This window comes from Neocloeon triangulifer, unplaced genomic scaffold, assembly GCF_031216515.1.
Source record: "Neocloeon triangulifer isolate White Clay Creek 2 clone unplaced genomic scaffold, ASM3121651v1 ptg000022l, whole genome shotgun sequence".
NCBI classification, from domain to species: Eukaryota; Metazoa; Arthropoda; class Insecta; order Ephemeroptera; family Baetidae; genus Neocloeon; species Neocloeon triangulifer.
The window spans coordinates 6,951,738-6,966,134 of NW_026775562.1; the positions used below are offsets into that span (position 1 = coordinate 6,951,738).

Below are 14,397 nucleotides of genomic sequence, written 5' to 3' on the forward strand. Positions count from 1 at the left end.
AAGTTGGGCCACGCTGCGAGCAGAATGTTTATGGATCAATTGGAATTAATAAATAACTACTTTGATTCCGACACTCCAGTTTGCCAAGACAAGAAAAAGATAATGTTGGGAGAAGTTGAAACTTTGGAGTTTGGTTCCTTTGGCAACGTCAAAGCCATTCACCTGACTTCAAGAGTTGAAGGCCAAGAGTACGAGCCAAAAATAACTTTGACCAACAGCACGATTGAGTTCATCAATGATTTGAAAGACCTAATCTGGTGGGTTCTCAATTCACTGGATTCGTATGCTGGTGAATTTAAATCAATGTTTGCGGCCTTCAAAAGTAAAATTGAGGAACCTGGATGCCTGCCCTCCACCGAGAAATTGGAAATTCTGCGTCACCTCGAGACAACTGACATCAGCTTTCAGCGGTCTGCCGAGAATCTCAACTTGGATTACTTGAGAGCCTTCATGGAGATTCGAAAATATTGTGAAGCTCATCTGACTGTTTAATAAAAAATTGTATGATATGTTTTAGAGTTAAAAAGAAAATAAAATTGTAAGTTTAAAATGATTTCTGAATAAAATTTATGCTTAACTTAAGAAAAAAAATAAAAGATAAAATTTTGAAAATATTACAAAAAAATGGAGAAATAATGTTATGTAAAAGAACCAATAAATAAATATGCTTGTGAGTGAGAAAAGAAATAATAATAATAAAATTATAATAATAATATTAATGGAACTGACTTCTTAATCAAATGTATGCAAATTTTTTAATTAAATGTAAGTTGATTTTAATTAATAAATCTATGACAATTTAATGAAATAAATAAATAAATAAAATATGCAAAATAAAAAAAACTTTATCAATGGTAAAATATTTCTCCCGCCTCTGCACAAGAGCATGTGGCGTTGCCGCCAATTTTTGAACAAAGAAATAGTAAGACTTCTTAGTGTTGACCAATCATAAGAGACCAGCTGATATCATACATATGTTGGATGACAACAGAATAAAGTCCAACTTTTTAAAATTATTTACATCATGAAAAATAAATAGTAAGAGGCAAGTTCAGCATTTATTAAAATAGAGATTTTAGTATGGAACAAGATGATGACAAAAAATCTTTAGAGAAAGTTACGAGAAACGGCAGGTTTTCGCTGATTTTTTATTCTCATGTTTTTTGTGTTGGTCAGCCTGCAAATATCTAGACTGATTTGTTATTATTTGTTTTGGAGATGATTTTGATCAATTTGGTTTTGGAAGTTTTTTTTTGTTATTTATGGAGTGAAAATTGTTGACAATGCCCATCGAGAGTATTTTTACAAAGAGCAGCAGATCAAAATGCAAAGTTTGTCTTCATTCGGATCTGATTCGTATGAGAAAAAGGTAAATTTTTTGCTTCGAAAAGTTCAATCCACTTCGACCACCAAATAGCACTATTTTTAATGGCCAATTGTGCACTTGAAATCAGCATATTAACATAATAAAAAGTGCATTTTAACAAAATATAAAGTGCATAATGTGATAATGAAAATCTATTTTGTATATTTTTTATTCTGTAATGTCAAACTTTTGAAGCAACAAAATTACATATTTTTAAATGGACATTTTAACCAAATTTTATTAACTTTTTTGTAATGATCTTATGTTTTTTGAAATTTAAAATTTTTTTAAACATATTGACAACTAAAATATTTTATTTAAGTAAAATAAACTTCAAATAAATACATTTTTATACATGATAATCTTTATTACAGACATTTCACATTTGAGCTATGCAGCATATTCATGGATGGACCACATATGAACATCGATTGATTCGTCGGGGATCACAGGTGGCCAGTTTTCCTTCAGTCCGTGTGGTGAGGAAAAATCAACTACGCCCTCCTCTCGGAACCTCTTGTCGTAATTCAACTTTATTTTCTTGGAGGTGTCGGACGAGACAAGCTGGAATCCGAGGGTCCGCTCTATTTTTTTGTAAATGTTAATTTCCACTTCTTCCAGTTCACCGTGAATGAGTCGACGGAGAGTGGCCAAGCTTGTTTGCTCCAAACAATTGTGCCGCAGTGTGATGCCCTTGATTTTGCGAATAGCATCCTTGGATCCATCGGTGTTTTGGAGCGCGAGGCCGTAGTTTTTGGGTGCGACAGCAAGGTATTCACTTATTACTTGATTTGGCACTTCGTTTGTCAGTTGACCTAAGCCATTTCCCGTCTTGAAAATTGGCTCTCCTTTTTTCTGAACTACAATGACGGAATCTTAAATTTTTTTTCAACAAATTAGTATATAATTTATCAATTAAAAAACAATTTATAACTCACCAGTGTCAGTATACAACACTCTGTGTCCACCCAAATCCAATAGTCGGTAAAGCAAAATTCGAGCTTGAGCAGTAGTGAAAGCTGCAACTACTACATTAATTCCTTTTGGTTGTGAGGCCTCGTCCTTATAAGTGGCTATCATTTTCTCGCCAAGGTTCGTTAGAAGACTTTGAACCTCGACATTCGGTGACGACAGCAGCCGCAAAAGCTCACTCCTCTCGTCGAGGATCGCAGTTTTCGTCATGTCCGTCCTCATGGCAAATCGTCCCCTAAAGATAAATATGATTTTAAAAATTGAAAAATGGAAATAATTTAAATATTTTACCAGAGAGAATTAAGAATTAACTTGGCAATGTACCGCATCACTTCATTTCGCTCAATTTTGTTGGGATCTAGTCTTATGCCCTCTATTTGCCAAAATTCTTCTACATAGGCGTCTTTTTCCTCTTGAGTCATGTTTTCCCTTGGCCACCCTGAAGCCTCCTTCACATAAATAAAGAAAAATTTTAGTTAAAAAAGTTTTAATATAAAAAATTTTGTTAGAATTACCGCTTTGATTTTAAGGAAGCAGTTGACAAACTCTCCGAAAAGCCCATTCGAACCAAAGCCGTCCGGTCCAGTCATGTACTGAATTATTTCAGAATAGTCCCAGATCTCAAAAATTCTCCTGATCTTGTATTGATATTTGAGAGCCAACAGAATTTCGTAGCTCACCCACGTGCCAGTGAGTTTCCTCTGCTCTTCATTGTGCGGACAGTATTTAAACTTTTTCAGTCTGGCGCAAAGTGAGCACAAGTGGAAAAGCAATTTGCCATCCACTTTTTCGGGCAGCACAGGGTGATGGAGGTTTCCGGGCGGGTCCATTTCACAGTAGACTAGTCCGTTGACATCCTTTATGTCAGGAAAATCTTTGGTGTAAACCTTTGGATGACCAATTGGATATTTGCCATACTTGTTTACAAAACTGTACATTGAGGTGAAGTCCAAGTATTGAATTTCCTCATCTTCTCGGGGCAGACATTGAAGCCTAAACGCACTGCAGTGGCCACCAAAAAGTGCATTTCGCGCCCTCAAATATCCCATTTCAACGATGGGATCTGTGCACAATTTCAAGTACGTCTCAGCCTCGGATTTCATTTTTTCCTTCCACTTGCACTCGTACATTTCCACCACAGTATAACCTTGGTCTCGTAAGAACTTGGTTCGGGCGTAGGTTTTTGAACGAACCTCAATTCCTGTTCCGCGCGGTGATGAAGTTGCGTTCGGGAAACAGTCGACGCAACAATGGAACCAGCATCCTGCAACAAACAAATGCAATATGGTTAGCAAAAAAAACATCAATTTTTAGTTAAAAAATCAACAAAAGAAAAAATGAAAAAATGAATTGAATTTAAAAAACAATTATTAAAAAAAGTGAGAATTTAAATAAACTTCAAATTTTTCTAATTATAATTCTAAAATAAATTATGATTTTTTTTTAAAAATTAATTTTTTTAACTTGCAAAATTCAGATATTTTTTTTTAAAAGTAAGTAAAAAATTTTTACATAAAATATTAACTAACCATGGAATTGATAAATTGTTCCTGTATCAGGATCAAAACCGTCCACTGGTGCTCCTCCAATGACCTTTTCCTTTCCATTCCCAGCGTGTTGTAAATTCTTGATGCCCATAAATTTCTCCACATAGGTCAAATATTTTTGTCCTTCCTTACTTTGCGAGCCACGATACGAATCATTTTTTGGTAAAATCCCAATTGCTCCATTCAAGTAGTGATTTCTCTTGTATATCTCGTGTGTGAGTGAGGCCATAGTCAAGCTTTCCAAAAACGGCTCAATTCTGAACAGCCGAATCATTTCCCTGAATTTTAGTGCAGCAATTCTCAAAATGCGCACATCGTTTTTGCAATAGTGCTTAATATTTTCGCGAAAGTTCCAAGTTGAGCCACTTTCAGCGAGTTCTTTGTTGGTCTCCTCGTACCACTTTAAAAATTCTTCCCTCGCACCAGTTGTCATACAATCGGGACCGAACGTTTCAGCTGGAGGCAAGCGCCCCTCGTCGTAATTATAATATTCGGGCTTATTAGCATAGTGCGGGAAATGGCCTTTGACAACATTCTCAATTTTGAAAGCTTTTGGCAAGTCGGCCAGTTTAGCAGGCGTGAAGTTGACCATGTCAAGCCATTTCAAAGACACTCCACTTTCTTTATTTTTTATCCGCATTTGCAAAATTCGCAGTCCACTCATTATTATGTCCTTGACAATCCAATTTTCATCGTTCATCACATGGGAAAGGACAAGATGATTGTCAAACGACGCTGCGTTGAATTGCAGCACAATACCCTGGTGTCGGTTAAATGATTTTCTAGATTTACATTTATCATTCATGTAGTTGAGAAATTCACCCACAACACTTTTGTCAGGTTGATCAAAGTTGTCGAATGACTTTTCTCTTTTCCCGCACCAGTAACAATTATCTTCTCCTTCGTGATCGTCCAAACAGTTCACACAGCGATTTGAGACGTGCACTAAATTGGCCATGTGCTTGTACTTCACTTTATCATTGACACTAATTGTTTGGTCTTGACGAGTCTCAAAATCTGAGAAAAAGTAGATTACATTTTTGCCCAGTTTCATCAATTCCTCCTCCGAAACGTCGACGCTCTTGATCGAGCAATAATGTGGAATTTCCTTGTATTCCTTGCAGGAGGAGCAAAAGGTAGTTCCACAAACGTGTGCCATTCCGTTCAATTTTTTCATTTCGTAAACATTTCCACAATTTTGACAAGCCTTTTTTTCTTCACAAACGTTGTTTTTCAAATGGCCATCGAAGCACTTTTTATTGTAAAACTTGAAATTACAGTGAAAGCATGTAACTTCCCATCTTGCTGTATCACCAATCATGTCATTCGGAGATTGATATTTGCAGAAATCATTACACTTGAAACACTTGCTGCCTTTACATTCCCTGTGGAATAGGTTGTCCACAGGCTTCTCACAGAAGTCGCAAAAATGCTTTTTATCAAAGAAAGCTTTCGCCGAGAGAAGAGCGTGAAAGTGCTTCTCTTTGTCCATGTACAGAAATATTTTTTTTCTGTTTTCATCACCGTCAACATAATCGCTTCCGAATATTCTTGACTCCAAAGTGACACCAGCGAAGGCGATTATTTTATACTCTCTGCCAAATATTTCCTGGATTTTTTGCAGGTTTCTGTGCCCTGACCCATTTTTAAAAGGAAGCCCAACGTCTCTAATAAGTTCAAAAACCTTTTGAGTGAAAGCTTTTGAATTTTGTGCTTTTGCTTGTCTCCACTCATTAGATTCACCTTTTTCATTTGCGGCCACTCTATCGGCATGTATTTTTCCCACAAGAGCAGCAAAATACACACAAGAATCTTTGCAAGAGCCAAGTTCAATGAGATCACTTTTTGTCAAAAGCTTGTCTAGCTTATTATTCTGGTCATTTTTTGCAGGAATGGAACTTGATTTTGCTGAAATGTCCAAATTCCCTAAAAATCTGCGCCCACGGGCTCCCAAGTCATTGACAATAACAGCAATAATTTTGAAACTGTCGTCAATTGTGAACTCATCTCTGGACTGTGAAATTCCGCTGATCGAATTGAAAATCAAATTTGGCTCGAATTGGTTTTTTCGCATGAGCGGAATACCTGCCTCCTTTGGCTGGGCGCGAGTTGAAAGAGTTATTCCGATCCATGAATCGTCCGAAACATCTTTAATGATGTGCAAAATTACATCTCGAATTGCTAGAATGTCCCCCATTGGTGCATCTCGAGCACTTTCGGAAACTTTAAATTGAGCAATAGTGGTCAGAGTTTCAAATTTTTCATCTTTTGCGTCCGATCTAGCAGTTATTTCAAAATATTCTCCTTTTTCAGGATTGTCTAATTCATCGAGCTGCTCCAACCTTGCCTTTTTGGTCTGCTCTCTTACTTTTGCGCGAACACGCTGACGCTCCTCGACATCCCTTGCCTGTTCGTTCTCTGCTGAAGAATCTCTTGGCTGGACAGTTTGCTGAGATGCTGCTGCTGCTGTGTCTGGGGGTGCTGGGGGTGGTGCTGCTTGCCGAGTGTCCACCGATGCTGAATCGTTTGCTTTCGAAGGTAATTTCCCTGCTCCAATTTGGCCCATGACTTTGTCCTTTTTGTTATTTTGTTTCTATAATATTGAATTGAATTGTTAATTTTTTTATCTTTCTTTAAGCATGATAAAGTGCTAAAAAGGTAATTTTTTAAATGAAGCTGGCCAAAAATTGAAATTTTTAATAATAAAGTTTTTCTGAATCTTGATTTTAAAAAAAATTATTTTTCAACTTTTTAATTTGATATCTGTAATATTAAATGATAATGAAATCAAACAAATTTAATTTTATAAAACATCTTTTTTATTTGAATAGACAAGATAGCAGGAGTACAAAGAAAAATCAAAATGAACTTTATCGTACTGAAATTACATTGTAAAAGTTAAGATTTGCAACTGCATTCATGGAATAATAACATTTTTTTTTATATAAAAAGTTAAGATTATAAAATCATGAAAGGAAAAATAACAGATTCACACCGTTTTATTCTTCGGCACAAGGAACCTCTCGATGGTCTCGTTGGAAGCAAGTTCTCGCTCCACAACTTGCTGATCCGCAGTTTTCTTGAGCTTCTTCCTGATCGCCTTCAGCATCTTTTCCAGAGTGGAGTCAAACTTCAGTTGGCCCTAAAATCAAATTAAAAGATATTTTATTACTCAATGAAATTAAATTGCAGAGAAAAAATACTCACATCAATGACAACGTCGTACGCACTGGCCAACTCTTGCATCTCTGCGGACAATCTGCTCCGCTGTAAAAGAATCAAACAAAAATTAATTTTTTTTAATTTTACTTTAAAATATTAATACTTACATATTGGGCGACAGTGACGTAATGAATATACTCCAGGTAGTGGGAAGGCAATTCGGGTAGCTCGACAGCATTCGGGATGTTTTGGCGAGTGACAGCTTTCAGGGCCTCCCTCAAGTCCTGGTCGTTCTGTGAACAGAATAAAATAAAATTGTAAACAATTTGAAATATTTAAAATTATATTTTATGCATACCTTCTTCCACTTTCTCTCATAGTTGATGAGTGCTGTAAAGGGAAGGCGCTGTGAACAAAACAGAAAATTATTATTAAAAAATCAGTCAATAAATTTTTGTTTATTTTTGTTTGAAAAAAAATTAAAAAATTTGTAATACTTACAGCATCTTTAGCCTGCTTCTTTGCCGAGTGGAGTTGCTCCTCTTGGTTCTTTGAGAAAGTGCTGCTGTATTGAAAATCAGTGGGCATCGTTGGTCGATCACGGGGTAGATGGGCATTGAAATCCTTGTGCTCAACTGGAACTTGACTGAAGACCTGTTCTGAAGTAATGCTCCTTTTCTTTTTCTTGACAGGTGAACCAGCAGTATCGGAGTCTGAAGATGAAGAGTTTGAGGAAGCGTCGGACTTGTTCTTCTGCTGCCTTCTCCTCCGTCTCTTCTTGCTGACGGACCTCTCCGGCTCAGTCTCACCATCACTGCTGGATTCACCCGAAGGACCAATCTCCGGACTGGACTCCACCGAGGGCTCAGCTGAGGCCTCGCTCTTCTCCTCGGCAGCCATCTCTGATCCCATCGGCTCGACACTCGCTGCAGCCCCTGCGACTCCCTCTTCACCAATCTGCTCTTTCTCCATTCCCCTCGGCTCTTGCTCGCCATCTGACGAGTCTGAAGAAGAGCAGGAGGAACAGGAGGAAAGGCTGGGTGAGCCAGTTTTTGTCTTCTTGCAGGGAGGCTGCTCCGCTTCCTCCTCATCAGAACTGTCGGACAAGGGTGGGACAACCTCCGAAGTCTGCGGAGGGCAGGAAGCCACCTCTGCACCAGCTTGGTCAGTTTCCTAGAAAATAATTATAACAAGTTAGTTATTTTTTTTTAAAACAGTTTTTTTCCTTAAAAATTTTCATAATAATTAAAAAGAAATATTTAAATTTAGATAAAAAAGTAATTTTTAAAACAGTATTTTACTTAAAGTTGCTCAAACTAGCCTAAAAGATATATGTAAACTTTATAAAATTGAAATTTATTTACCATATCTTCCAGAGTTGAAGTCACCAAGTTGTCGAGGTCCAAGCTGCTGCTGATCTGCTCCTGCTGCTGGGACTCCTGCTGCTGGGACTCCTGCTGCTGCTGCTGCTGTTGGATGTCTTCTGTCCCCACAAAGGACACCATTTCACCCTCCTCGAGTAGGAAAGTCAGATCGACAGCTCCCTTTGCGCGCCTGGCCAGCTCTTCCAGCTCTTCCTGCTCGACTGCAACAAGAAAAGCTGCAGATTCAGAATCTTCCTTCCTCCTGGCAGCCTCCTTCTCAGCCTCTTCCTCGGCCATGGCAGCTTTCTTCTTCTCCTCCTCTTCCAACTGCTTACGAGCCTTCTCTTCTTCTTCGAGCTTCCGCTGCTTCTCCAGTTCATCTTCCATCTCCTGTGAACACAAGAATTTATGGTAATTAATTATATGTTTTATTTATTTTATTTTATTACAAACTTACTTTGAGTTTTGTCTCCAGCAGGGTAATGTTGGACTTGAGTGTGTCCTCGGCAGCCTTCTTTGCAGCCTCAGCTTCCCTTGTCGCATCAGCACACTGCAGGTCAAACTTGGTCTGGAGCTGTGATTGAAGTCGATAAGTATTTTTTTTTATTGCTATTGAAAAAATTTAATTTACCTCATTCAGAATAGTCTTGAATTCAACGTTCTTCTTCTTTAGATTTTCCCGTTCTTGATGATTTTCTCCGAGACCCTCCTCCAACACTTTTTTTCTTCTTTCACCTTCAGTCTGCAATTTTTCAAGAGAAGCACCCTCACTCTTCAGTTTCTCCACCAACGCTGTGTCTCTTTGAACTTGCAGCTTCCACGCAGCAATGCTTTCGTTCTTCCGAGTGATGGTTTCCTCCACCTCTTGTATTTTGCGATGCTTCTGCTCCAAGTCTTTGTTAAGTCGACACACAAGATCTTTCTTGATTTCCAGTTCATCCGTGAACTTTTTATCTGCATCGTCCAGCAGGAGCAATTTCTTCTCCGACGACTCCTTGCCCTCACTTGCCTGCTTTCGAGTGTGAAGCATGAGGGATTTCAGGTTTTGTTTGTTTGTTTCCAGAGTCTTTGTAAATTGCTGAGGCAACTCCATGAGTAACCTTTTATGTTTTGCCAGTTTGTCTCCGACGATGGCCACATTGGCGAGAGTGACTGACGGACAGGAAGCCTCGGCCTTTGGGTCGTACACCTCAGCCACAGGGTACCCTGGAGCGGTAACCACAGCCACAGGAGGATGGTTTACATCCTGTGCGGACGGTCCACAAGCAGCCTCCCCCCGGTTCTCACCTCCACCATCTCGAGGCTGACGAGGCACGTTCGGCTGAGCCATTGCTGTTGGTGCTTTGGCTGGAATCGAGATGAGTTTCGGAGCAGTGCGAACCTGGGAAGCTCCAGGAAAGATTGGAGTAGTCTTTCTTTTCGCTGCTGCACCCGTCTGGCCTGAACCGAGGTTCGCAGTGGATTGAAGGGGTTGGCGCTTCGTCGGAGGAGATTTGAAAACGTCCTCATCGGACGAGAGGATGAACTCCATCGACTTGGCCAACCCCTTGGGTCCAGGCTTCTTCTTCATTGGAGGATTCTCCTTATTAGGTGCACCCTTTCCCCCGGAAGGGCGCTTATTCTGTAAAAAAAATTGATTTTTCCGTTTTGAATAATTAATTATTTAATTAATAATTTAATCTCTCAAATTTATTACACTGAAAATTCATAAATAAAATTCAGGGCAGAAAAAAGATTTGAAAAATTAAAAGATTCATATCAAAATTTACAGTCTGAATTTTTTACATTTTTATTTTAGATTTTGCTTATTATTATGATTTATTTTTATTATTTAATAGGTTTTGTCAGAATGAATAAATTTCTGTTAAATTTTGTTATCAGCAAAATTTCAAAATATTTTGCTCATTAATTGGTATTAAATCAAATTTCAATATTTTTAAAAGAATAAATCCCATAAAAATTTATCTCTCAGAGTAAATGAGAACAGAAAAATTACTTACGGAAGCACCAGTTAGTTGATTCTTCGACATTGCCCAAAATGGTCAAAAACGAGCAGTGGACAACTGGGTGAAAAGCTCACTTCCTTCTCTTACGGAAGCACACAATGCAACTGCACGCTGCTTTCCTAGTGCGGGTGCGAGTGGTGGGGCGCTCGCTTTGTCTACCACTCTCACTTTTCCAAGCTTTGATTTAGCTTCCAGCCATATTCCTTATAACTCAACAGTCCCTTTAATTTTCCACCCCATGTGCAAGGGATGCTTCTCCGACACACATACAAACTATTACGAAGCAGTAAAATTGCAAAAAAAAAAACTAATGTATCACAAAAAGTACTCCTGGATATTAAATTTTTATTTTGTTCTACAATTCTCCTTATTTTTAAATAAAAATAAATTTGTTTATTAATACGAAGAACTAATAATTACCATTCTCCGTTTATTTTCTTAAAAATTTGAAATTTTTAAACCTTTAAAAAGTGATGTTTGGGGGTTATTTAACCTGGAAATAAAATTTTATTTTTATTTCAAATAAAATACAATTTATCTTATCTCCATTAAAAAAAAGCAGGTAAAATTAAAAAAAATTCGCCAAAGGAACGAGTCAAAAATTCGCGGCAGAGCTCTCAAATATATTCCCGAGACCAAAATCACTAGCATTGGTGGCGCCGAGAACAATTTTTGTGATTTTTATTCCATTGATTTCAGTCGCCTGTAAATAGAGTTCAGTCTAAGAATTTAAATTAAAATCCACAACGACGCGCACACAACCAGCCTAGTAAAAATCCATTCAGTCGACGGAAATGACAACTGGCGCCGGCCGCGCACTTAGTCAAACGCCTCTAGCCGCTGCTCAATTACACGCCACTCTCTCGCCAGCACGCACCAAGTGCACCTCGCTCGCTGTACAAATAAAATACACACACTCTCTTCGACGGCGCGCACTAAGTCCACACACAATCAACCAGCGATAAAATAAAATTAAAGCTAACAGATACTTGATCGACTCTTTCGCACATCGCTGCCGGCCCGCGTTAAAATAAAATACACACAGCCAGCCAAAATATTACAAGTATAAAAGATGTATGCGCGCCTCTCTCTCGCGCTCGCACCGCTGCCGCCCTGTGTACAATACAGGCGCGCGCGGCCCTGCCTAATAATAAAATAATAGCCCACCATATGAAAATATTCTAAGTCCAAAAGTTGTATCCAGGTGGGTATCATCTTCTACTAAAAAATCTGTAAAAATATTACGATCATCTTTGTAAAATTTTGGTCTAAAGATAATTGAACCTAGATTTTGAAATAATTTCAGGATTACAAAATAAATTGTCGTTCATTTGGCGAAAAGCCACAGCACCATGCCCTTATAGACGAACCACTAAAAAACAGTTATATTAGACCGACATTGGACGACTAAAAAATCTGTAAAAATATTACGATCATTTTTGTAAAATATTGGTCTAAAGATAATTGAACCTAGATTTTGAAATAATTTCAGGATTACAAAATAAATTGTCGTTCATTTGGCGAAAAGCCACAGCACCATGCCCTTATAGACGAACCACTAAAAAACAGTTAAAATAGACCTACAGTGGACGACTAAAAAATCTGTAAAAATATTACGATCATCTTTGTAAAATATTGGTCTAAAGATAATTGAACCTAGATTTTGAAATAATTTCAGGATTACAAAATAAATTGTCGTTCATTTGGCGAAAAGCCACAGCACCATGCCCTTATAGACGAACCACTAAAAAACAGTTATATTAGACCGACATTGGACGACTAAAAAATCTGTAAAAATATTACGATCATTTTTGTAAAATATTGGTCTAAAGATAAATGAACCTAGATTTTGAAATAATTTAAGGATTACAAAATAAATTGTCGTTCATTTGGCGAAAAGCCACAGCACCATGCCCTTATAGACGAACCACTAAAAAACAGTTAAAATAGACCTACAGTGGACGACTAAAAAATCTGTAAAAATATTACGATCATCTTTGTAAAATTTTGGTCTAAAGATAATTGAACCTAGATTTGGAAATAATTTAAGGATTACAAAATAAATAGTCGTTCATTTGGCGAAAAGCCACAGCACCATGCCCTTATAGACGAACCACTAAAAAACAGTTATATTAGACCGACATTGGACGACTAAAAAATCTGTAAAAATATTACGATCATCTTTGTAAAATATTGGTCTAAAGATAATTGAACCTAGATTTTGAAATAATTTAAGGATTACAAAATAAATTGTCGTTCATTTGGCGAAAAGCCACAGCACCATGCCCTTATAGACGAACCACTAAAAAACAGTTAAAATAGACCTACAGTGGACGACTAAAAAATCTGTAAAAATATTACGATCATCTTTGTAAAATATTGGTCTAAAGATAATTGAACCTAGATTTTGAAATAATTTCAGGATTACAAAATAAATTGTCGTTCATTTGGCGAAAAGCCACAGCACCATGCCCTTATAGACGAACCACTAAAAAACAGTTATATTAGACCGACATTGGACGACTAAAAAATCTGTAAAAATATTACGATCATTTTTGTAAAATATTGGTCTAAAGATAAATGAACCTAGATTTTGAAATAATTTAAGGATTACAAAATAAATTGTCGTTCATTTGGCGAAAAGCCACAGCACCATGCCCTTATAGACGAACCACTAAAAAACAGTTAAAATAGACCTACAGTGGACGACTAAAAAATCTGTAAAAATATTACGATCATCTTTGTAAAATTTTGGTCTAAAGATAATTGAACCTAGATTTGGAAATAATTTAAGGATTACAAAATAAATAGTCGTTCATTTGGCGAAAAGCCACAGCACCATGCCCTTATAGACGAACCACTAAAAAACAGTTATATTAGACCGACATTGGACGACTAAAAAATCTGTAAAAATATTACGATCATTTTTGTAAAATATTGGTCTAAAGATAATTGAACCTAGATTTTGAAATAATTTAAGGATTACAAAATAAATTGTCGTTCATTTGGCGAAAAGCCACAGCACCATGCCCTTATAGACGAACCACTAAAAAACAGTTAAAATAGACCTACAGTGGACGACTAAAAAATCTGTAAAAATATTACGATCATCTTTGTAAAATTTTGGTCTAAAGATAATTGAACCTAGATTTTGAAATAATTTCAGGATTACAAAATAAATTGTCGTTCATTTGGCGAAAAGCCACAGCACCATGCCCTTATAGACGAACCACTAAAAAACAGTTATATTAGACCGACATTGGACGACTAAAAAATCTGTAAAAATATTACGATCATTTTTGTAAAATATTGGTCTAAAGATAATTGAACCTAGATTTTGAAATAATTTAAGGATTACAAAATAAATTGTCGTTCATTTGGCGAAAAGCCACAGCACCTTGCCCTTATAGTCGAACCACTAAAAAACAGTTAAAATAGACCTACAGTGGACGACTAAAAAATCTGTAAAAATATTACGATCATCTTTGTAAAATTTTGGTCTAAAGATAATTGTGCTCATATGTGCACCTGATATGAGGTGCTCATATGTGCACCTGATATGAGGTGCTCATTTGATCTGCTCATATGAGCTCATATGCCCGCTTCGAAACATGCGCCGCGCTAGCCCGGCTGTTTCGCCCACTTTTCATGTTTTATATTTTTTTTTTAAATGAAGTATATTTATTTGAAAGAATTTACAAGTCCAGCCAACTCCAAACGGAGTTATCGGCCGGTGCTTATGTGACTGGAAAGCAAGACTTAAGAGCCGAGCAATCCAGTTCTATACACATTATTTTACATAAATTCAAAATCCTGAATCAAACAACTGCACCAGCAGCCGCCGTCGAGTAATTTGCCCGCGAATTATTAATTGATTTGGAATAAAGTTCATCTCTTCGGCCAACCCTTAAAACCCTAGACACATACCGAGATCCACCGTTTCATTCTTCCAAAGGGCAATTTAGAATAAATACACGCAA

General features: G+C 37.2%; 1 protein-coding gene across 1 annotated transcript; it reads right to left on the reverse strand.

The window, feature by feature from the left end:
• Window positions 1-1,756: 1,756 nt before the first annotated feature.
• LOC132204662 (uncharacterized) lies at window positions 1,757-11,708 on the reverse strand. The gene is made up of 14 exons (XM_059633288.1): window positions 9,043-11,708; window positions 8,869-8,985; window positions 8,412-8,801; window positions 7,549-8,220; window positions 7,406-7,453; window positions 7,215-7,340; window positions 7,093-7,152; window positions 6,881-7,027; window positions 5,266-6,478; window positions 3,868-4,902; window positions 2,854-3,602; window positions 2,630-2,787; window positions 2,305-2,573; window positions 1,757-2,241 (listed from the first exon to the last, which is right to left on the reverse strand). Exons 1-14 carry the CDS (start codon window positions 9,979-9,981, stop codon window positions 1,757-1,759), a joined length of 6,408 nt encoding a protein of 2,135 aa, XP_059489271.1. The 5' UTR covers window positions 9,982-11,708.
• Between the last annotated feature and the right edge of the window lie 2,689 nt (window positions 11,709-14,397).

What these genes read in the sequence shown, in the direction of transcription:
- LOC132204662 (XM_059633288.1), bottom strand. Translation starts at nt 9,981, where the DNA reads ATGAAGAAGAAGCCTGGACCCAAGGGGTTGGCCAAGTCGATGGAGTTC. An exon ending in CTTCAACTCTGGAAGATATG is followed by an intron (nt 8,221 to 8,411) that starts GTAAATAAATTT and finishes ATTATTTTCTAG; the next exon opens with GAAACTGACCAAGCTGGTGC. An exon ending in AACAATTTATCAATTCCATG is followed by an intron (nt 3,603 to 3,867) that starts GTTAGTTAATAT and finishes TGTTTGTTGCAG; the next exon opens with GATGCTGGTTCCATTGTTGC.